The 22,632-nt window shown below is 40.8% G+C and overlaps 2 protein-coding genes and 1 long non-coding RNA gene across 3 annotated transcripts in view; all 3 read right to left on the bottom strand.

The window, feature by feature from the left end:
* Window positions 1-2,692: 2,692 nt before the first annotated feature.
* On the bottom strand, window positions 2,693-5,996 carry LOC129249794 (uncharacterized). Its single transcript, XR_008582728.1, has 2 exons — window positions 5,883-5,996; window positions 2,693-2,964 (listed from the first exon to the last, which is right to left on the bottom strand). It is a non-coding gene; the product is annotated as an uncharacterized LOC129249794 (long non-coding RNA).
* Window positions 5,997-6,007: 11 nt separating this feature from the next.
* The window catches only part of LOC129249790 (ceramide glucosyltransferase-like), a 176,015-nt gene continuing 159,390 nt past the window's right edge, over window positions 6,008-22,632 (bottom strand). Inside the window, exons 6-7 of the mRNA XM_054889429.1 lie at window positions 6,312-6,767; window positions 6,008-6,214 (exon numbers count right to left, since the gene is read on the bottom strand). Of these exons, the coding sequence (XP_054745404.1) occupies window positions 6,008-6,214; window positions 6,312-6,767 (663 nt within the window). The remainder of the gene's footprint in view (window positions 6,215-6,311; window positions 6,768-22,632) is intronic.
* On the bottom strand, window positions 16,163-17,585 carry LOC129249792 (ceramide glucosyltransferase-B-like). The gene is made up of 3 exons (XM_054889432.1): window positions 17,379-17,585; window positions 16,313-16,781; window positions 16,163-16,242 (listed from the first exon to the last, which is right to left on the bottom strand). Exons 2-3 carry the CDS (start codon window positions 16,590-16,592, stop codon window positions 16,220-16,222), a joined length of 303 nt encoding a protein of 100 aa, XP_054745407.1. The 5' UTR covers window positions 16,593-16,781; window positions 17,379-17,585; the 3' UTR covers window positions 16,163-16,219.

Raw genomic sequence — 22,632 nt, 5'->3', positions numbered from 1 at the left:
AAGCATTGTTAAAATTATCATTTCACATTTTTTGGCGATGGGGTTATAGCGATAGTTAAAGCTGGAATCCGACTGCTGTACTACTCTTATATACTGGGGCAGGGAGGTAAGGCATTCGTAGAGAAAGTTAATTCTGTTGGATGATGTGCCCGTTTACACCACTCGGGTTACGGCGAATGCCTTAAAAGCTACGGGATTTCTACAAACTTACAAATCACCCTACAAACTGGGTCCTTTCAGCACTGGCTTTTTTCAAATTTAACGGTTTTCTGAACAAAAAGGAGAGAAATAGTTTGCATCTAATGCAGCCATTAGATGTTAAAACAACAAAATTTAAAAAAATAGCGAAAACCCGCCCGTTCCCCTGGTCGTCTTTAAAAAAATCTAAATTAATTAATTAAATTAAGCCGAAAAATACTGTGTGTATTTTATAAAAATTCTCGCGCATGAATAGTAATGAAAGAAGTTTTAAATAGTAGTAGCAATTAAAAAACGTTTGATGTGATTTACTTTATTACTTTTTTTATTGTAATGCTCTTTGGTATACAATATTCTTCGTTTTTCCATGCGTTGTTGAATAAATGAACAATACCGATGGCTTACCAACTCTTGAGCATGAAACATAAAGTTGGCCATGAGAAAAACAGTGGTATTCTAAATCAATACCCCAAATTGATAAAGTTTGGCCTTGTGACTTATTAATAGTAATCGCGAATGCAAGGCGAACTGGAAATCGAAGACGTTTGAATTCAAACGGCATATCCGATGGTATCATTGGTATTCGCGGTATTAAAACGTCTTCACCAGAATATTTTCCATTCAAAATTGTTGTTTCAATGACGTTATTCATCAATCTCTTAACTGTTAATCGAGTGCCATTACATAGTCGTGGTTGATTTATGTTTCTCAACATAATAATCGGTGCTCCTATTTTCAAGTTTAGCATGTATGGCGGTAATCCAGGTAAATCAAGGGAATTTAAAAATTCAGTGGGATAATTTACAGTAGGTAGGTATAGTTGATTTGTAACAGTGTCAACGGATCGATATGTTTGTTCTGGACTTGGTATGTTAGCCAAAATAGCCGCATTCATTTCATTCACATCTTTATTTTTGCCAGCCATAATGGTTCGTTCACTAAGCCAATCATGATTTTTGTAATTTTGAGGCAAATTTGGGAAAATACTTTGAATTAACTGTTCTTTCGTTTGACTTATTTGACAAAAGTTTGGTTGTAAAGTTATTAAGCCAGTTAAATTATCGACAGGAACTTTGCCATTTCCAATATCCAATAATTGCTGTGAAAATTCAGCAGCTGATGGATCATTTTGCATTAGAACACGTACATTTGTAGTTAGTTTGAGTGTTTGAACATGTCTCCACAAATATGATGATTTCAAACATGCAGCCAATTCATCTGCTACAGTTGCTCGAGGAGTACCAGGCAGTGTTTGTCTAAAATCACCTGCCAGCAGCACTAAGGCACGACCAAACATTTCATTTTTACTCGTATAGGACAGCGCTTCCAGTGACTTTTTATGTGCTATCGTGCACTCATCCCATACAATTACGTGTGCGAAAAAGCGGAGAAGGAGAAGAGAACTGTTCTATTGCCCCCCGCTTTAACCCAGCAATGTGTTCAGGTGCAAATGACTTTTTTGCGTGAAGTCTGATATAAAATGAGTTCTATTTACTCTTCTTAAATTTATATAAACTTTTCCAGGCGAAGTAAAAAAACTGACATATTATATATTTGCTTCAACGGTATATTTGTGAGTACACAGGTAATACGTAAATATATGAATGATATAGATAATATCTCATATTAGCATAACCTTTCTGCAAAAAATTAAGGAAACGATCACCAATCACGTCGGCAATGATACAATGAATTTTTCACTATAACTGACTTCAGATTAACGTTTATATAATAAGCGTATATGTAACGTTTTAAACTTTTTTTAGAATTTTGTTTTTTAGTTTTTAATAATAAGTGGTCTTCCTCTTTCTCTTTCTCTTCCTCTTCCTCTTCCTGTACCTATTCCTTTTCCTCTTCCATCTCCAGCTCCATTTCTTTATCCCGGAAACGGGCAGTAAAAATTACTTCACTTAAAAGCTTTCATCAACCGCTTCCATCTGATACCCATATTGTACAAACACATCCAAGGGTACCTTGGTCCACCTTTTCGGCTATATCTCGAGACCCTGGTCACTCAGAGATCTAAGAAATACTCTGTATTAAAGCACTCATCAGTAGCTTTGATTTGATACCCACAATGTAAAAACACATCCTAGGGTTACCCGGGTCCTCGTTTTGGCCTTCGGCAGCGCCACCTGGTGGCGAGTGGAATCAATAACCTAACCTTCACCGTGGAAAAATATATCTATATACCAAATTTCATAATAATCGGCCCAGACACACACTACCAAAATGTATGAATGCTATGTGCGGTACAAAAAATACGTGCGGCAAATAGCAAAAACAGACTCACTTAACCGACTCACCGCACACACACGCGTTATTGGATTTCAACCAAACTTTACAGAAACCTTTGCCAAAGTAACACCAACAATTTGTGAAACTTTCATTGTTTTCCTTACACGCATTGCTGAGATTACCCCGGACAAATGCACACTTTTTTTCGGCTTAATTTTTATATATATAGATAAAACTACAATTTTCATGCTTCAAGTACCTTGGGCTGCGAACTTGTCAGCCATCTCAAAGTTATATTATGAATTTAATAATATTTACTGTAACATTGTTTCTATTTAGCATTTGTTAAGATTGATTTTTAAGTTACACGTCATTATTTTACGCATTACAAAATTTACAGCTAGACTACTTACAATAATACTTCATACATTCCTTCTTTTTCACTTACATTTATACATTTCTAGGGTACTTCTTAAAAGAAACTCCGATTCAACATATACATAGGTATACATTTAAACCAAAATATACCTTGAATTGAATTTGAAGAGGTCGAGCCAAGGAGCACCAGGAGATTTGGTGGCTCCTAAAACACTTAGGCTAAAAAGCCCATTGTATTTAAAGCTCTGGAAAGGGGGTAGATAGTCAAGGAGGGAGGGAGAAAAGTATCAGAGAAAGAGATAGGAAAGAATAGAGACAGAGATAGAGATAGTTAGTCCTGTGAGAATTTTCCAGATTCTTTGGCGAATCTGTAAATATCCTCCAGTTTTAGAGAACGAATATCACTCATTCCCATGACATCTGAACCCAATACCCGTAGTCGCGCTCTAGCAAAGGCAGGACACTCACAGAGAAAGTGCTCAGTGCTATCCGCCTCCTCCAAGCAGGACAGGCATACCGGGTCCTCGATGATTGCAATGGTGGTCATATGCTGACCCCATGGGTTGTGTCCCGTAATGATGCCGACCATCAACCGAATGTCTTTCCTTCTAAGTTTTAGTAGAAAGTTTGACAGTTTTCTGTTCGGACTTGTCACAAAACACTTTGCAGTTCTGCAGCGTTCTAGACCGGACCATCGCTCTTTATGTAGATTGCCTACATAATCGTTGATCCAATTCTTGATTCCTGCGGGACTGATTCCGATTATTGGCTCTGGCCCCTGTGGGGCACCGCTGATCCACGGTTGGCCAATTCGTCGGCGATTTCGTTTCCTTGAACACCGGAGTGTCCTGGAACCCATATAAGTACAAGCCTGTTTTGTCTTGCGACAGAATTAAGCTTCTTCTTACATTCTTGAACAATCTTTGAGGTTTGCTTCGCGTTCTCCAGGGCCTTCAATGCAGCCTGACTGTCACTGAAGACTCCAATCTGTTTCCCGCTCCATCTCCTCTCGATTATCCATTCGGCTACTTTTAGGATGGCAAAAACTTCTGTTTGAAAAACAGTTGCCATTCCCCCCATAGCATAGTGATACTTATAACTATCGTCTAAGTACCATCCGGCTCCAGACCCTATTTCAGTCTTGGACCCATCGATAAAGAAAATATCCGTCAAACCTCCCTGCATGCATTCTGGATTGCTCCATTGCTCTGACATCAAATTTCCTTCCGAATGAAACTGTGGGTATCAGGTCATCTTTAGGTGCCAAAAACAGTGGATACTGCTCCGACAGCAACTTAAAGATTTCTCTGTGTCCCGTAGTTCCATCTTCGTGCCAGAAACCATATTTATGGAGTCTACACATTGCTTTTATTGCTTCCTGTTGTATCTTAAGATCCAGGGGGAGCAAATTAAGCATAGCATTTAGGGCATCACCAGAGGTTGTACTCATGACGCTTTGCTATGCTGCAGATTAATCTGTGTAAATATTACTTCAGTCATGAGACTGAGTATATTTACGCTTTGTCCTCCACCTTATCCTGGACGCGGAACTGGATCCGCCCCAGATGTAGGTGAGGACGGCACCCGTACTTCGACTTAAGCACCTTGAGGGACCCAAGATCGATACCCAGTACCAGGTGGGAACCCGCCTCCGAAGTGGTAGCGGATTTCCGCCTGGTGCACGAGTATACTCTCCAGAGAGTCGTGTCAAGATCCTTATTCTGAACACGGATGCGTTTGAGGAGTTCTGCTGAATTATAGGAAGGACCCGGAATCCAGACACTCGCTCGTGCCAGCCTTTCTTTGCTACTCTCAACAAGAATAAACTTGCTGTTTTCGCAGGCTGGAATCTTTGCTATAGCTTTTTCTAGCCATTCTCGGGATAAAGCATTAGAAGAGTGCACCTTTACGATGCCGTCCACCACGCTTTTCCCCTCGAACGTCGGCGCGTCTTTCGACTCACCGATAGCTTTCCAAAGATAGCTGTCAAGATAGTCTTGTTGCCCTTTGGACAGTAGACCATCTTGTTTGTCGGTGTGTATCTCCACCGTCATTGCCTTTGCTGCCATTCTCGCGAATGATTCGCCAGACGTTGACGGAAGAGTGTCATTCGACATTTGAGGTCCCTTAGCCTCTGCCTTGTCAGGCAAAGGTTTGTCTGCCTTGGATTGGGTCGAGGATGCAGGCATTTCCGAATTCCGTCTCTCGACTTTCCTCTTCTTTGCCTTTCTCCTCTTCCCGGTCGTTGGCACAGACCTCGTTTCGTTTCCGGAAGAGCGCAGCGCTACAGAGGAGTCCTCTGTTCTGCCACGCTTTCCCGTTTCCGTTACAGGTGTCGAAGTTGACGGAGCTTGAGTCCTTGCCTTAGCTAGTGCTTCGGCTTGCCTCGCCTTCTGTCTTCTTCGTTTGATCTGCCTTGCGGTTAGACCAACACCTGCGTTCGAATCTCCAATAACTTCGGTCTTTTTACCGGTACTTACCTGATTCGTACCAGGTTTAACCGTTGTCAATGACTTACTCGGTACCAGAGATCCGTCTGAGTCTACTGAGAGATTGTCCGCCATCTCCACATCCTCCGCAACTTGTTCAGTTGCTTCCGATCGTTTCGACGGCGGTGTATCGCTCACACTCGGCTCTCCATTGGCATAGCCAATGTGCCATGTTTCACCACTAGTAGTGCGCTTCCTCCGGAACCCTGGGTGTCAGTTCCGGTCATAGGGGAATATGGGGTTCGGGCCTGCACATCCGATGCCCGAGCCGTCGATTGCTCGACGGGAGGATTTCCCAAAAGTGGGTTACCTCGTGCAGAAATATCCATGTTTAGCCTCCACATTAAATAAAAGAAATGCATTTTATCCCTCCTGCCAGGTTGTCGGTACGGTACTCTCCACATAGTACTTGGGTGGCCACCAATTCCGCCGTTCAGCGGATGAGTGGATACCCAATTCCTATATGAAGCTGCCCTCTTAGGTCGTGGTAGGTTAATCTCCATAGAATGGGGTTAACTCGCCACTTAAGCCTCATCCCCGCGGCAAGGAGACCGACATGATAAGGAAAAAAAAATATACCTTATATCAATGCAAAATTCCGAAAAAGGCGATCCTAACTTTACACAAAAAAATATATTCGTACTATTACTATTGGTTTGCGTATTAAAATTAAGATGCTGATAATTAGGCATCATCAACTTATGCTATGATACTAGTAAACGGTTTGTACTCATATTCGTATTGCTTGTTGGTAACTCATAGGCGATTCCACCCCACTGAAGCTTATAAGTTCGTCTGCGCCATCTAATAGCTGGATTCCAAAGCGCATGAAGGAATAGGTAAGGACCGCTTATTTCTCTAAAAAGCCAACTAATGACGAACTCAAACTTATGAAATGTCAATGAACCATTCTGTGAAGCAATAAAAATGTTGTTAGGTATACATATACTACAATGAATATATAATTGTATGCATACACACTGTAATTCAATTGCAAGCTACGTTTACCTGCACAATAGAAAGTAATATCCAATCTGAAAGAAACCACGCGAGTATATGCACTAAGTAAAATACTAATGGATCCCAATTAAATAGTAACGATGCAGACCATGAGGCTAAGGCGCCTAATACCATGCACTCGGAGAGAGGCTCTAACAGTATTGTTTTCGGTACCATGGCTACGCGTAATTTCGCCCAACGTATGAGCCGCTCTTGAAATCTGTTTACATCACAAATTCTACTATTTTGCAATGCCGGTTGATTACTTATGCGCATTTTCCATCCCTTGTCTCGAATGACTTTGGCGATAAAGAAATCTTCGGCTAGATAACAACCAAATGTTTTCAAACCACCTAGTTCATCGATTACAGATTTCCGTAACAAGCAAGACATGCCAGTATGACAATTGATACCCATTAAATCAGCCGATAAATATATACGAGACTGTACTGTACCAAAAAATATCTGAAAATAAAAAGTTAACAATAAAATAAAAAAAATGTTTAGCACGTAAGTACATTTGAAAGAACAATAGTAATAAGCAAAAATTCCGACATTGTCAAATTGTTGACAACAGCAAACGAAATGAAAGATCTATTTTAAACGTCAAGGTATATATTAATATATTTTTTTAAATATATTTATTCACTGCAAGGTCTACTTTTAATTTTATTTCTACGACTCCAAAAAACGAGATGAAAGAACAATTTTAAAAGTCAAGGTATATAATTAATATATTTTTTTAAGATATTCATTCGCTACAAGGTCTACTTCAAATGTTATTTCTACGTTTGCTCCGTTAACTCCAATTCCTACGACTCTTGTATCTAATACAGTCGCTCAACAGCAGTTACTTGTTTTTTTGTTGGGCGAAATGATAATGTCTATCTGTACGTAATCGTTAAAGAAAAGTGCAAATGAAGACAGGGTATCAAAGAATTCTAATATTCAAAGCAAACACCTAGCCAGTTTTAAACTTGTGAAGATGTGATTCACCCGGAGTCCAACTAGCGCTTCCGCACCATTTTGTTGCCACATCCTCGCTACCAACTTGCTTACCAATTATTTACAGCACCACTCTATCCATTCTGTTCAGTTTAAGAACCTTATTAGGTTGTTGACGTCTAAGCCAGACAGTTGTTCGAGATTCTCGAACAGTGGTTTACCAAGGGTTGACATTGTCTCCTTCCACAGAAGAAATGGAAGATTGTTTCCTTTTTCTCCGGTTGCTTACAACTGTGACAATGTGTGTTGTGGAGACGCCTCTTTCTGCATGTGGTCTGGTCTATCCATCTACAATCCGCGATCCGGAGGTATTTTAGGGAAATTTTATTCTTGATTGCATCCAGTGGTGTGAATACCAATTCCTCAAGCACGTTTTTTATCGCAGATCCCCCCCTCTTGCCAGTTTATCTGCTTTCGTTACTTTCCGGGGGCCCATACTAAGGTTACGTTATGCTTTTCACTCAAGGTGGTAAAGCTATTCCTACTTTCCCATCGGGATTATATAATCAGTCCTCTCCGAGGTGTACTGATGACGCAATAATAGACTGCCATGATCATAAGTTTTTTCTTTCCACTTCATTTAACTTAAATGCACTCATGGTTGCCATCTTCTAGATATGCAGATCTATCGGAATAACGTGTATCAGAACCTTCCATCTGATCTGATTGCACTGACCGTTATTGCATAGGATGACCTTTGTATTTTGCCAAGTACCGAGTTACATGAAACGATAGTATAACCGTAGCCTTATATCTATCATCTATAATGTAAACTTACGTTGAAGACCCCATTTTCTTCAAAGCAACATTTACAGACACACAAAGCATATTCTGCTTTCCCTACCCTTCTTCAATGTGTAATTTCCTGCTTTGTTTGGAGAGCAGAACTATCACTATGTACTTTGCACTAGGTGCAAGTGAGAGAGTTTTTGCTTGAGGGCAAAAGGTTGTTGTTGTTTGTTGTTTTTAACAGCATAGTTAGCCCTGTCAGTGTAGGTATATCATCTGTCGTCTTCGTCTAGCTCATCTAGGGGTAGGCCCAGGAAACATGCTGTTTCGACAGGTTGGGTCCAGAGGGAGAGGGGGGTTAGATGAGTCTGATTAAGGGGGCATGTGAAGAGGTGGTTAGTGTCGTGCGGGGTACCTTCACATGCCGGACATGTGTTTGGTATGTCGGGGTCGATTCTGGATAAGTAGGAGTTTAACCTGCTACAATATCCACAACGTAATTGTGCCAATGTTACACGAGTCTCACGGGGAAGCTGGAGCTTTTCGTTTGCAATAGGTGGTGGTTGGACTCCGATTACGGCATTCACGGGACGGGAGTTCATGAAGGTGGTAACGGTCTCCCGGTGAATGTCGTTTATTGACTGTCTGAATACTGTCCGGTCCAGTAGGTCTCGGTAACTTTTGTCCAGGAACTGCTTGCTGAGCAATTTGTTGTGCTCCGCTACTGGGAGCATTTGTGCCTCGTTGTGCAGGTGTTGTATGGGTGACATCAGGAGGCACCCAGTCGCTGTCCGAATGGCGGTATTCTGACATGTCTGAAGCTTTGTCCACTGCGAATCACTAGTACCAGGGGACCAGACAGGCGCAGCATAGTTTAGAACCGGCCGGCCAATTGCCTTAAATGTCGAAAGCAACAGTTCTTTGTCCTTGCCCCAAGTGCTGCCGGCAAGCGATTTGAGGACTTTGTTGCGATTTTGGACTTTAGTGGCAATTGCGGTTGTATGCGCAGAGAAGGAGAGCAAGCTGTCAAAGGTTACACCCAAAATTTTGGGGTTATTCACAGTCGGAATTGGTGTGTCATCGACTTTTACCTTAAGGGACAGCTTGACCTCCTTTGTCCAGGTGGTGAAAAGGGTCGCCGTGGACTTGGTGGGGAAAGTTGGAGGTTCCTCGCAGTGAAAAAGCGAGAAAGGTCGGTGAGGTAGTTGTTCACTTTGGAACACAGGCCATCGATGTCATTGCCCGACGCCAATATCGTGCAATCGTCAGCGTATGAGATCAGGGAAACTCCCGCTGGTGGTTGGGGGAGCTTCGAGATGTAGAAGTTAAAAAGCAAGGGTGAAAGGACACCACCCTGCGGTACGCCTTGCTTAATCTTCCTCTGCTTTGACATTTGATCTCGAAAAATCACTGACGAGTGCCGACCGCTCAGGTAGTTCGCGGACCACCTCTTCAGCCCTGGCGGGAGTGTCGACTGATAAATATCATCTAGTAGCGTGGAATGGCTGACTGTATCGAAAGCCTTCTTTAGGTCCAACGCTACTAGGACAGTCCTCTCGCAGGGGCGGTTTTGGTTAAGCCCGCGATTTATCTGGGCGTTTATGGCGGTGAGTGCTGTGGTGGTGCTGTGCACTCGTCGGAATCCGTGCTGATGTGGGGCTGGGGCCAGGTGTGTCGTAAAGAGTGGGAGTAGGAGGGCTTCAAGTGTCTTCACTACTGGGGAAAGGAGAGTTATCGGCCGATAAGACTCCCCTAGGTTGGCGGGTTTCCCAGGTTTCAATAGTGGGACCACTCCCCCTGCTTTCCACTTGTCAGGGATGATGAGAGTGGCCAGAGGCAAATTGAAGACCCTTGTGAGGTATCCTACTCCCAGGGGTCCCAGATGCTTCAGCATCAGCGCGTTAAGTCCGTCAGGGCCAATGGCTTTCGAAGATTTCGACTTGTTGATGGCCCCCTGAACCTCATCACCGGAGAAAGTAAGTGGCGCACGACGAATGTCTGAGTGCTGCACTTGCTAGTTGTCCCGACAAAAAAAAAAAAAAAAAAAAAAAAAAAAAAAAAGTGGCGCACTGTCGTTCGTCAGTTTGTGCAACCTTCTGGTAACACGAAGTTTGGTTCTGTCGCCCGGAGGATGCAGTGTAAACAGCCGGCTAAAGTAGCTCGCGCATCTCTTCGGGTCCGACGAAGTACAACCGTTGAAGGTGATCGCCACCTTGTCGTTGTTTCGTCGGGTTCGACAGGAACCTAACGGTGGACCAGAGCTTACCCACTCCGGAGGTGAGGTTACAAGTCTTCAGGTGCTCAACCCATTTAGTCCGCTTATGTTGATTTACCAGTTGCCGGATCTCCAAATTGAGATCCCTTATGCGGGGATCCCCGGGATCGGCCTGGCGTAAGTGGTCACGCTCGTTCGCTAAACTGGCTGCTTCTGCTGGGAAGTGAGGACGGATGTCCTTATAACATCCAGCTGGGATGAAGCGAGCCGCAGCAGCTGTGAGCACCTTGCGGAATGCGCGTTCGCCGACGCGCACATCAGTGGGGATGGGAAGAGCGGCGAAGGTGTCCTCGGTGAATTCCGTGAAGCCGGCCCAATTAGCTTTTTTAAAGTTAAAATAGGACCGGTGATTCGCGGAAACGAAATCGGCAGGTCTCTCGATCGAGACGATAATGGGCAAGTGGTCTGATGCAAGCGATAGCATAGGTCGCCACCTTATGCTATTTATCAGACCCGCGCTAGCTATTGTTAGGTCAGGCGAGCTGCTACAATTGCCCACTACCCTGGTGGGGGCGTCGTCGTTCACTGTGCTGAATGTCGAGTCGTCTATCTGCTCTGCCAATTGCTGTCCCCTACGATCATTTGGCAGGCTTGAATGCCAAAGATCGTGATGCGCATTAAAGTCACCTACAACCAATCGGTTTTCACCTCTGATGAGCGCACCTATATCAGGGTGATATCCTACCGGGCAGCAGGTGACAGGGGGTATGTATATGTTAAAAATTTCGAGCTCGGAATCGCCTGACCGGACAGCTATGCCTTGACATTCTAAGGTGCTGTCCCTGGGGTCGATTCCTTCATCGATAAGACGATACTGCACAGTGTGGTGGACTATAAACGCTAGGCCACCATCGTTGTCTCGCTCGCGATCGTGTCTGTGCACGTTAAAGCCATCCCTGGTGATCAGAGATGACCTAGCGTGCAACTTTGTTTCTTGGACCGCAGCTATCTTGATACTGTGCCGGTTCATAAAGTCGACTATCTCGTCGACCTTACTCGTAAGTCCGTTGCAGTTAAACTGGAGAAGCTTGAAGCTTCTCGGTGAGGTCTGTGTAATCCGGGGGGTGAGGGACGCGTGGGGTTGTCTACGTTGGACCTGCTGTGCAATCCACTGTGGTTGTTGCGGCCTGATGGTGGTGGGCGGCCACGCCTCCGGAGGAGGTAGTGGGTGCAGAGCTCTGCAGCAGGGGGCAACGTAGGCAGTTGTCCACTCACGGGTGGTGCGCAGGCCGGAACATCTCCGAAAGCGGCACCAGCCACTGCAGGAATTGCATTGGACTGATGCCAGATTCCGAGGTATTACGGTCTGACACACGGAACAGACTGTACGGGGGACCAGGAGCTGCTGGTTTGTCCCCGCACTGGGGTTGGAGCAGGAAGGGATAGGAGGGGTTGAAGGGGAGTTGTGTTTCTCCGATAGGCTCCTCACCGTGGAGGTGTGGGTTGTGGTGGCGGTTGGTAATGCCGGCCTATCAGGGGGTGTTGTAGCCGTGGAGGCATCAGACGCCTGTTGGCGGGAGCAACACGGGGCCACATACCGTGTGGACCACTCCCTGTGCGACTTAAGGCCTGAGCAGGTCTTAAGGTGGCTCCACCCGTTGCACTTGTTGCACCTAACCGAGGTGGAGTTCGGGTGGAGCCTTTGATGGCAGACGCAGCAGTAGAATACCTCTGGCCCAGGGTTGGATTCGACTCCAGCCCTGAGGAGAAGTATTTGGAGCAGGTTTGCTGCGAGAGTTTGCTCCTGTGACGTAAGGGGTAGGGTGATATACGATACACTAGACAGGGCTAGTGTACTGGGGCGGCAGCCCTTGGTTGGGAAAAACCCGAGTCATTCCGGTAACGTAGAACCGGCTGCCATGGGAATGAGGGCAAAAGGTCTATTCTATCCCATACTTTTGTGTTTAATTTAATTCAAGGTGACATTAATTGTGGATTTCTTTTGCAACGCATTAACTTTCTTATTCCGGCGAGGACTTCACGAAGCTCATACTCTTTTTATCTCAAGATGAAAATTCGTTCGATCAGCACTTTCGACTACAGTCGAAGATAACATTCAATCAAAATAAGGACCAGAGGCTCTCGTTTCTTTGCTTTGATTTTTGCATTTTTGGTTTGGTTTCGCAATTTTGCTTGACACTCACAAGCTAGAACACAAACATGCAGGTCTTTCACCTCAGCACTTAGTTTCACAAGGGCAGAGGACACAACATCAGTTTCATGTTTTCGCATTTCTTTAATGTCGCATTTAAGGCAATAACTTCTTATCAGCTTGAAGATAACTAATTGCATCCATGGCGAAGAGCAGCGTTTTCTGTCAGAACTCTTTGTAGGCTGATTTCAGATTTCCTTTCTGATACTGGTGTCAGACACTTGTTGATACGGTGAAATGTTCGCATTCAAATTTGGTGATGCGGGCGTATTTGTTGACGACATATGGGTAAATATTACGCTATGATCGTCCCAAGCTGACGGATGAGGAGATCGGATAGACCTCTGACGGCTAGCAGCACAATTTACAAAACGGGCACATTGAATTTTAGCTTGGTTGCAATCAACTTTTAGTCCACATAAACAGGGCTTGATGATTTTATTAAATAGCTATTTATTTTTTACTGCTTCATTGCTTCATAATCGCAAATTTTCCAATTATTAACTGTTCAATTATATAATTACAGCTTAGTAAGCACGAAAACTGTGGATAAAAAAAACACGTCCGCACTCAATGACATACATATGCACTTAATGACATATAATATAATGATTTATATAATTTATTTAAAATATTTGACAATATTAAGTGATTATATTTATTATTATTAGATCTCCAAGGCATCAGCATTTCTATCGTCGATAGAATTCCTTTTCCTCAGTGCTTAGATGTTTTTTGCCGCCAATATAAATCTTCGTTCTTGCAGGCGTACCATTTTGGAATTTGTCTCTTCTGGATTGCAGACTTTACTCTTCGGTATATGTCGCTGACTTGGCAGTGAGTCCTCTGGAGTAACAGGTGACGTTATTTGCGGTTCCCCAGCGGAAACCTGTAGAAAATAATGCATTATAAAGAGAGGTAAACGTTAAATTTTCTTTCCCTAACCGTATCTTATAAAGGTCGGTCGCAGTGCGAAACAATGCCGGCGCACTTACAGCACCGCAAATTTTCTTTAATTACAAATTACTATATTATTACGATTTTCTATCCTTCGCACTTGTATAAATGTAGGAAATAAAAATAAAAAACGAATATCGAAAAGCAGGAAAATAGATAGATATATATATATATAAATGATAAATAAAAGGTTTTTCTTAATCTGGTGTTTCACCGAAATTCGAACCCACATTCTCTCTGTGAATTCCGAGTGGTAGTGACGCACCAACCCATTCGGCTACGGCGGATAATAATCCAGGCTTTACTAACAAAAATGTAAATAAAATGTTAGAACAAAATTTTCTTAACTCAGCACTACCTATTGTTGTTGTAGCAGCATAAATATTCCGCGTACATATACGAGGAATGCTGCTGAAGTGACAGTCCTTGGCCGTATATAAATCCGGGTCGTTCCAGTTACTTAGAAACGACTGTCGTGGGAACGCTCAGCAGTACCTCGCCAACTTCTTTTTTGATTGACAACTGCCACTGTGGTCATTACGCCGTCATCAAGGTCGCTCGATTTTTGGCCAATAATTGGTGAGCTGATATCGCTTCCCTCCACAGCATTTCTGAAGTCTTGCGACTTTTGCTTAACTTTGATTGTATCTATATTCGGAATAAATGTTTAGAACGGACTAGACGATCAATAATTTGAAATATATTTACCTCATGTTTACCCATGCTCTTTTCCCATTTCGTTCCCTTGCATGGCTCCGCCTCACGTATTTAGCTTCTCACCGATTTCGCTAAACTGAAGTAGCAAACTGTATACTGTAATGTTATTGACAAACCTCTAAAAGTAAAGTTTAACAGTTTTTCTTCTACAACTATCGTGGGCTAACTCCCTGTACTTCTCCAAGTATTGCATCAATCTAAATTTGTGTTTTTTGACAATTTTCTACCGTTGCTATTTTCCCACTAGACACACATTGTTTTGTATATTTGGTATCCTACACAAACAAAAATATAAGTATTTCCTCTGATTTGTTGATTCAACTGTTTAGCTTAAAATCTTCTTTCTCCTCACCAATTTTACACTTTATTAAGCAAAAAATGGAGACTTTCAGCGATAGAGGAATCGCTGGAATCGCAGTTTTAGTTAGATGATCGGTCAAAAAGAGTTCATCCACTTTATCTATTATATGTGGCTCATCTCTAAAATCTGCTAATATATTTAACCAGAAATGGAGTTTTTTTAAAATGCTTTTTTAATAAAACATTTCCATTGTAGCTTAAATTTGGATTTGCTGCAGCTGGAGTGTTTAAGCGCAAACACCAGCCAACACAAGGGTGTGTTCGAGCTGTAATAATTCGGCAGTGTTACTTTTTATGAAATAGCACCACGATCTGCAATATTGCTGTGATTTTTTAGTTTGTCGAACACACCCCACCCGTCAAATCCCAGACAAATATTCTATTCTTAGTGCTTAATGCTTACTTTATGCTGACAATAGGATTTATGTCTTTTTCTCTTTTCTTGCTTTCCTGTTGAAACATCGCAATACTGTTTTACAGGTTGTCAATATCAAAAACATTTAATTGACTGCCGACGTCTAAAATGTAAATATACACACACATACATAGCCATACATAATTAAACGAATTACAATTTAAACACAATGTCCAGCAAACACGTAATTGATACATTTGACAACTCTCTCAATCCCAGGGTTTGCCTTTATTAAATAGAATTGCAAAAAATAGTAAGCATTGTTAAAATTATCATTTCACATTTTTTGGCGACGGGGTTATAGCGATAGTTAAAGCTGGAATCCGACTGCTGTACTACTCGTATTTACTGGGGCAGGGAGGTAAGGCATTCGTAGAGAAAGTTAATTCTGTTGGATGATGTGCCCGTTTATACCACTCGGGTTACGGCGAGTGCCTTAAAAGCTACGGGATTTCTACAAACTTACAAATCACCCTACAAACGGGGTCCTTTCAGCACTGGCTTTTTTTCAAATTTAACGGTTTTCTGAACAAAACGGAGAGAAATAGTTTACATCTAATGCAGGCATAGTCGACAGCGCTCACTGAACGATATTCAATTACGGTTACAACGGCGCTTGGAGTAACAGAGCCGCCAGATGAAGAGAATAACAAATTCGGTCGCCGGCGGGAATGTGTTAAAACAAAAAAGTATTAAAAAATAAAACTACAATTTTCATGCTTCAAGTACCTTGGGCTTCGAACTTGTCAGCCATCTCAAAGATATATTATGAATTTAATAATATTTACTGTAACATTGTTTCTATTTAGCATTTGTTAAGATTGATTTTTAAGTTACACGTCATTATTTTACGCATTACAAAATTTACAGCTAGACTACTTACAATAATACTTCATACATTCCTTCTTTTTCACTTATATTTATACATTTCTAGGGTACTTCTTAAAAGAAACTCCGATTCAACATATACATAGATATACATTTAAACCAAAATATACCTTATATCAATGCAAAATTCCGAAAAAGGCGACCCTAACTTTACACAAAAAAATATATTCGTACCATTACTATTGGTTTGCGTATTAAAATTAAGATGCTGATAATTAGGCATCATCAACTTATGTTATGATACTAGTAAACGTTTTGTACTCATATTCGTATTGCTTGTTGGTAACTCATAGGCGATTCCACCCCACTGAAGCTTATAAGTTCGTCTGCGCCATCTAATAGCTGAATTCCAAAGCGGATGAAGGAATAGGTAAGAACCGCTTATTTCTCTAAAAAGCCAACCAATGACGAACTCAAACTTATGAAATGTCAATTAACCATTCTGTGAAGCAATAAAAATGTTGTTAGGTATACATATACTACAATGAATATATAATTGTATGCATACACACTGTAATTCAATTGCAAGGTACGTTTCCCTGCACAATAGAAAGTAATATCGAATCTGAAAGAAACCACTAAGTAAAATACTAATGGATCCCAATTAAATAGTAACGATGCAGACCATGAGGCTAAGGCGCCTAATACCATGCACTCGAAGAGAGGCTCTAACAGTATTGTTGTGGGTACCATGGCTACGCGTAATTTCGCCCAACGTATGAAGCGCTCTTGGAATCTGTTTACATCACAAATTCCACTATTTTGCAATGCCGGTTGATTACTTATGCGCATTTTTCATCCCTTGTCTCGAATGGCTTTGGCGATAAAGAAATCTTCGGCTAGATAACAACCAAATGTTTTCAAACCACCTAGTTCATCGATTACAGATTTCCGTAACAAGCAAGACATTCCAGTATGACAATTGATACCCAATAAATCAGCCGATAAATATATACGAGACTATACTGTACCAAAAAATATCTGAAAATAAAAAGTTAACAATAAAATAAAAAAAATGTTTAGCACGTAAGTACATTTGAAAGAACAATAGTAATAAGCAAAAATTCCGACATTGTCAAATTGTTGACAACAGCAAACGAAATGAAAGATCTATTTTAAACGTCAAGGTATATATTAATATATTTTTTTAAATATATATTTTAATTTTATTTCTACGACTCCAAAACACGAGATGAAAGAACTATTTTAAAAGTCAAGGTATATAATTAATATATTTTTTTAAGATATTCGTTCCCTACAAGGTCTACTTCAAATGTTATTTCTACGGTTGCTCCGTTAACTCCAATTCCTACGACTCTTGTATCTAATACAGTCGCTCAACAGCAGTTACTTGTTTTGCGTTGTATTTAGAACCACATTTTTGTTGGGCGAAATGATAATGTCTATCTGTACGTAATCGTTAAAGAAAAGTGGAAATGAAGACGGGGTATCAAAGTATTCTAATATTCAAAGCAAACACCTAGCCAGTTTTAAACGTGTGAAGAAGTGATTAACCCGGAATCCAACTAGCGCTTCCGCACCATTTTGTTGCCACATCCTCGCTACCAACTTGCTTACCAATTATTTACAGCACCACTCTATCCATTCTGTTCAGTTTAAGAACCTTATTAGGTTGTTGACGTCTAAGCCAGACAGTTGTTCGAGATTCTCGAACAGTGGTTTACCAAGGGTTGACATTGTCTCCTTCCACAGAGGAAATGGAAGATTGTTTCCTTTTCTCCGCTTGCTTACAACTGTGACAATGTGTGTTGTGGAGACGCCTGTTTCTGCATGTGGTCTGGTCTATCCATCTACAATCCGCGATCCGGAGGTATTTTAGGGAAATTTTATTCTTGATTGCATCCAGTGGTGTGAATACCAATTCCTCAAGCACGTTTTTTATCGCAGATCCCTCCCTCTTGCCAGTATATCTGCTTTCGTTACTTTCCGGTGGCCCATACTAAGGTTACGTTATGCTTTTCACTCAAGGTGGTAAAGCTATTCCTACTTTGCTCCACTAGCTTTCGCAATTGTTAGTACTTCCGTCTGAAAGACCCTGCAGGCGTCAGGAAGACGTACAGATTTTTAAATCTTAAGTGCATGAGAATATGAATACATACTACGGAGAATACATACTTGCTCCAACACCGCAGTCCAGTCCATTTTAGAGCCATCTGTATAGACTGTAGTATCGAAGTTGTTTAGTGAGGATCCCTTACTCCATTCCTCCTGAGATGGAAAGAGAGTGGCAAAATTCCTATTAAATATTACCATCGGGATTATATAATCAGTCCTCTCCGAGGTGTACTGAGTATGACGCAATAATAGACTGCCATGATCATAAGTTTTTTCTTTCCATTTCATTTAACTTAAATGCACTCATGGTTGCCATCTTCTAGATATGCAGATCTATCGGAATAACGTGTATCCGAACCTTCCATTTGATCTGATTGCACTGACCGTTATTGCATAGGATGACCTTTGTATTTTGCCAAGTACCGAGTTACATGAAACGATAGTATAACCGTAGCCTTATATCTATCATCTATAATGTATACTTACGTTGAAGACCCTATTTTCTTCAAAGCAACATTTACAGACACACAACGCAATTTTTGCTTTCCCTACCCGTTCTTCAATGTGTAATTTCCTGCTTTGTTTGAAGAGCAGAATTATCACTATGTACTTTGCACTAGGTGCAAGTGAGAGAGCTTTTGCTTGAGGGCAAAAGATCTATTCTATCCCATACTTTTGTGTTTAATTTAATTCAAGGTGACATTAATTGTGGATTTCTTTTGCAACGCATTAACTTTCTTATTCCGGCGAGGACTTCACGAAGCTCATACTCTTTTTATCTCAAGATGAAAATTCGTTCGATCAGCACTTTCGACTACAGTCGAAGATAACATTCAATCAAAATAAGGACCAGAGGCTCTCGTTTCTTTGCTTTGATTTTTGCATTTTTGGTTTGGTTTCGCAATTTTGCTTGACACTCACAAGCTAGAACACAAACATGCAGGTCTTTCACCTCAGCACTTAGTTTCACAAGGGCAGAGGACACAATATCAGTTTCATGTTTTCGCATTTCTTTAATGTCGCATTTAAGGCAATTACTACTTATCAGCTTGAAGATAACTAATTGCATCCATAGCACGAGCATTCTCGAATCGAAGAGCAGCGTTTTCTGTCAGAACTCTTTGTAGGCTGATTTCAGATTTCCTTTCTGATACTGGTTCTGGCACTTGTTGATACGGTGAAATGTTCGTATTCAAATTTGGTGATGCGGGCGTATTTGTTGACGACACATCGGTAAATATTACGCTATGATCGTCCCAAGCTGACGGAGTAGGAGAGCGGATAGACCTCTGACGGATAGCAGGACAATTTATAAAAAAGAATTTTTGATTAGAACTGATTACAAAAAGAGCACATTGAATTTTAGCTTGGTTGCAATCAACTTTTAGTCCACATAAACAGGGCTTGATGATTTTATTAAATAGCTATTTATTTTTTACTGCTTCACTGCTTCATAATCGCAAATTTTCCAATTATTAACTGTTCAATTATACAATTACAGCTTAGTAAGCACGAAAACTGTGGATAAAAAAAAAAACACGTCCGCACTCAATGACATACATATGCACTTAATGACATATAATATAATGACTTATATAATTTATTTAAAATATTTGACAATATTAAGTTATTATATTTATTATTATTAGATCTCCAAGGCATCAGCATTTCTATCGTCGATAGAATTCCTTTTCCTCAGTGCTTAGATGTTTTGTGCCGCTAATATAAATCTTCGTTCTTGCGGGCGTACCATTTTGGAATTTGTCTCTTGTGATTGCAGACTTTACTCTTCGGTATTTGTCGCTGACTTGGCAGTGAGTCCTCTGGAGTAACAGGTGATGTTATTTGCGGTTCCCCAGCGGAAACCTGTAGAAAATAATGCATTATAAAGAGAAGTAAACGTTAAATTTTCTTTCCCTAACCGTATCTTATAAAGGTCGGTCGCAGTGCGAAACAATGCCGCCGCACTTACAGCACCGCAAATTTTCTTTAATTACAAATTACTATATTATTACGATTTTCTATCCTTCGCACTTGTATAAATGTAGGAAATAAAAATAAAAAACGAATATCGAAGAGCAGGAAAATAGATATATATATATATATATATATATATATATAATTGGCGCGTACACCCTTTTTGGGTGTTTGGCTGAGCTCCTCCTCCTATTTGTGGTGTGCGTCTTGATGTTGTTCCACAAATGGAAGGCCCTACAGTCGCAAGCCGAATCCGAACGGCAGATATTTTTATGAGGAGCTTTTTCATGGCAGAAATACACTCGGAGGTTTGCCATTGCCTGCCGAGGGGCGACCGCTATTAGAAAAAGGTTTTTCTTAATCTGGTGTTTCACCGAGACTCGAACCCACATTCTCTCTGTGAATTCCGAGTGGAAGTCACGCACCATTTACAAAAATGTAAATAAAATATTAGGACAAAATTTTCTTAACTCAGCACTACCTATTGTTGTTGTAGCAGCATAAATATTCCCCATACATATACGAGGAATGCTGCTGAAGTGACAGTCCTTGGCCGGATATAAATCCGGGTCGTTCCGGTTACGTAGAACCGACTGTTGTGGGAACGCTCAGCAGTACCTCGCCAACTTCTTTTTTGATTGACAACTGCCACTGTGGTCATTACGCCGTCATCAAGGTCGCTCGATTTTTGGCCAATAATTGGTGAGCTGATATCGCTTCCCCCCACAGCATTTCTGAAGTCTTGCGACTTTTGCTTGACTTTGATTGTATCTATATTCGGAATAAATGTTTAGAACGGACTAAACGATCAATAATTTGAAATATATTTATCTCATGTTTACCCATGCTCTTTTCCCATTTCGCTAAACTGAAGTAGCAAATTGTATACTGTAATGTTATTGACAAACCTCTAAAAGTAAAGTTTAACAGTTTTTCTTCTACAACTATCGTGGGCTAACTCCCTGTACTTCTCCAAGTATTGCATCAATCTAAATTTGTGTTTTTTGACAATTTTCTACCGTTGCTATTTTCCCACTAGACACACATTGTTTTGTATATTTGGTATCCTACACAAACAAAAATATAAGTATTTCCTCTGATTTGTTGATTCAACTGTTTAGCTTAAAATCTTCTTTCTCTTCACCAATTTTACACTTTATTAAGCAAAAAACGGAGACTTTCAGCGATAGAGGAATCGCTGGAATCGCAGTTTTGGTTAAATGATCGGTCCAAAAGAGTTCATCCACTTTATCTACTACTAGCTTATACCCGTGGGTTTCACCCCACATTTCTCTCAAAAAGTATGTAATGTAAATAAAACAACTTTAACTTTTTTAAGTCAGTTTAGGTATTATTTAAAACGATCGGATATACGACATTTTTCGTTATATTATATAAGTATTTCCTCTGATTTGTTGATTCAACTGTTTAGCTTAAAATCTTCTTTCTCTTCACCAATTTTACACTTTATTAAGCAAAAAATGGAGACTTTCAGCGATAGAGGAATCGCTGGAATCGCAGTTTTGGTTAAATGATCGGTCCAAAAGAGTTCATCTACTTTATCTACTACTAGCTTATACCCGTGGGTTTCACCCCACATTTCTCTCAAAAAGTATGCAATGTAAATAAAACAACTTTAACTTTTTTAAGTCAGTTTAGGTATTATTTAAAACGATCGGATACACGACATTTTTTGTTATATTATTTTGAGTATAAATAAAAAGGTTTTTTGGTGCGACATCTCTGGACCAGGCTACATATAATTGGCCATGGGTAAAACGTGAGTTGGTTAGATTGACTCCTGCTAATGCTAATGATTGTCCCTGAGCTTTATTTATGGACCTTGCGAAAGCCAGTCTAATAGGAAATTGGAGGCGTTTAAAATTGAAAGGTATATCCGTTTTTGAAAGTAGTCCCATCGGTATCATTTGAATTCTTGGTATGAAAACTTTGTGGTTTTCAAAATTTCCTGATAAAACCATAGCTTCTATAACATTCGGTAAAAGTTTCGTGATGATTAGCCTTGTGCCATTGCATAAACGTGGAGGATCCAAATTACGCAGCATAATTATCATGGCCCCCTTTTTAAGCATCATTCGATGAGGAGGAATTCCTGATGGGTCCAAGGAGTTAAGAAACTCAACGGGATAATGAACAGCCTGGGATTCTTCGACGACTGTGTCAATGGAATGATAAGTTGTGACAGTTCCTGGTAGTATTTCTTGAATTTTGGAATTAATGACATTTACATCGTAATTCTTAGGTGCCAAAATGGCCCTTTCTCGAAGCCATCTATAGTTTGTGTGATTGGCTGAAATATTTGGAAATACCCTTTCTATCAAAGCATCGACTGATAACATTAGTTGACAAAAACCTGGATTAAAAGAAATTAAATTTGGTGGTAAAGAAACTGGTATTTTTCCATTGCCTATTGTAAGTAGTTGTTCAGAAAAACTTTGATAATAGCAAATTTGGGGGTTCAGGTAGAGGAGGGAGGTGGATCTTTCCGCTAGAACAACACATTCCAGGCAGCTCAGTTTTAAACTTTCGTGCTTGGCAAAAATTGCTGACTATGCTCATTTCGCCTATTGTTACTTGAGGGTGATACTGATATTCAGCATCTGGTTTATAGTCAAACGCTTCTCTTTTTAAGGTATTAATCCTCACACAACGCGTTGTTACTGCCATTCTCATCTGACTTAAGCGAAGTGAATGCTGCTCTTCTGTTTCATTTGCTCGATTATCAGCTGCACGTGATCGCAGTCTTTGGCGTCTAAGC

This window comes from Anastrepha obliqua, chromosome 6, assembly GCF_027943255.1.
Source record: "Anastrepha obliqua isolate idAnaObli1 chromosome 6, idAnaObli1_1.0, whole genome shotgun sequence".
Taxonomy (NCBI): domain Eukaryota; kingdom Metazoa; phylum Arthropoda; class Insecta; order Diptera; family Tephritidae; genus Anastrepha; species Anastrepha obliqua.
This window is presented reverse-complemented; position numbering and strand designations above follow the sequence as displayed.

Coding starts and splice junctions, on each gene's coding strand:
- LOC129249792 (XM_054889432.1), bottom strand. CDS start 16,592: ATGCGCATAAGTAATCAACCGGCATTGCAAAATAGTGGAATTTGTGAT. Junction 16,243..16,312: donor TACCTTGCAATTGAATTACA/GTGTGTATGCAT, acceptor ATTGCTTCACAG/AATGGTTAATTGACATTTCA.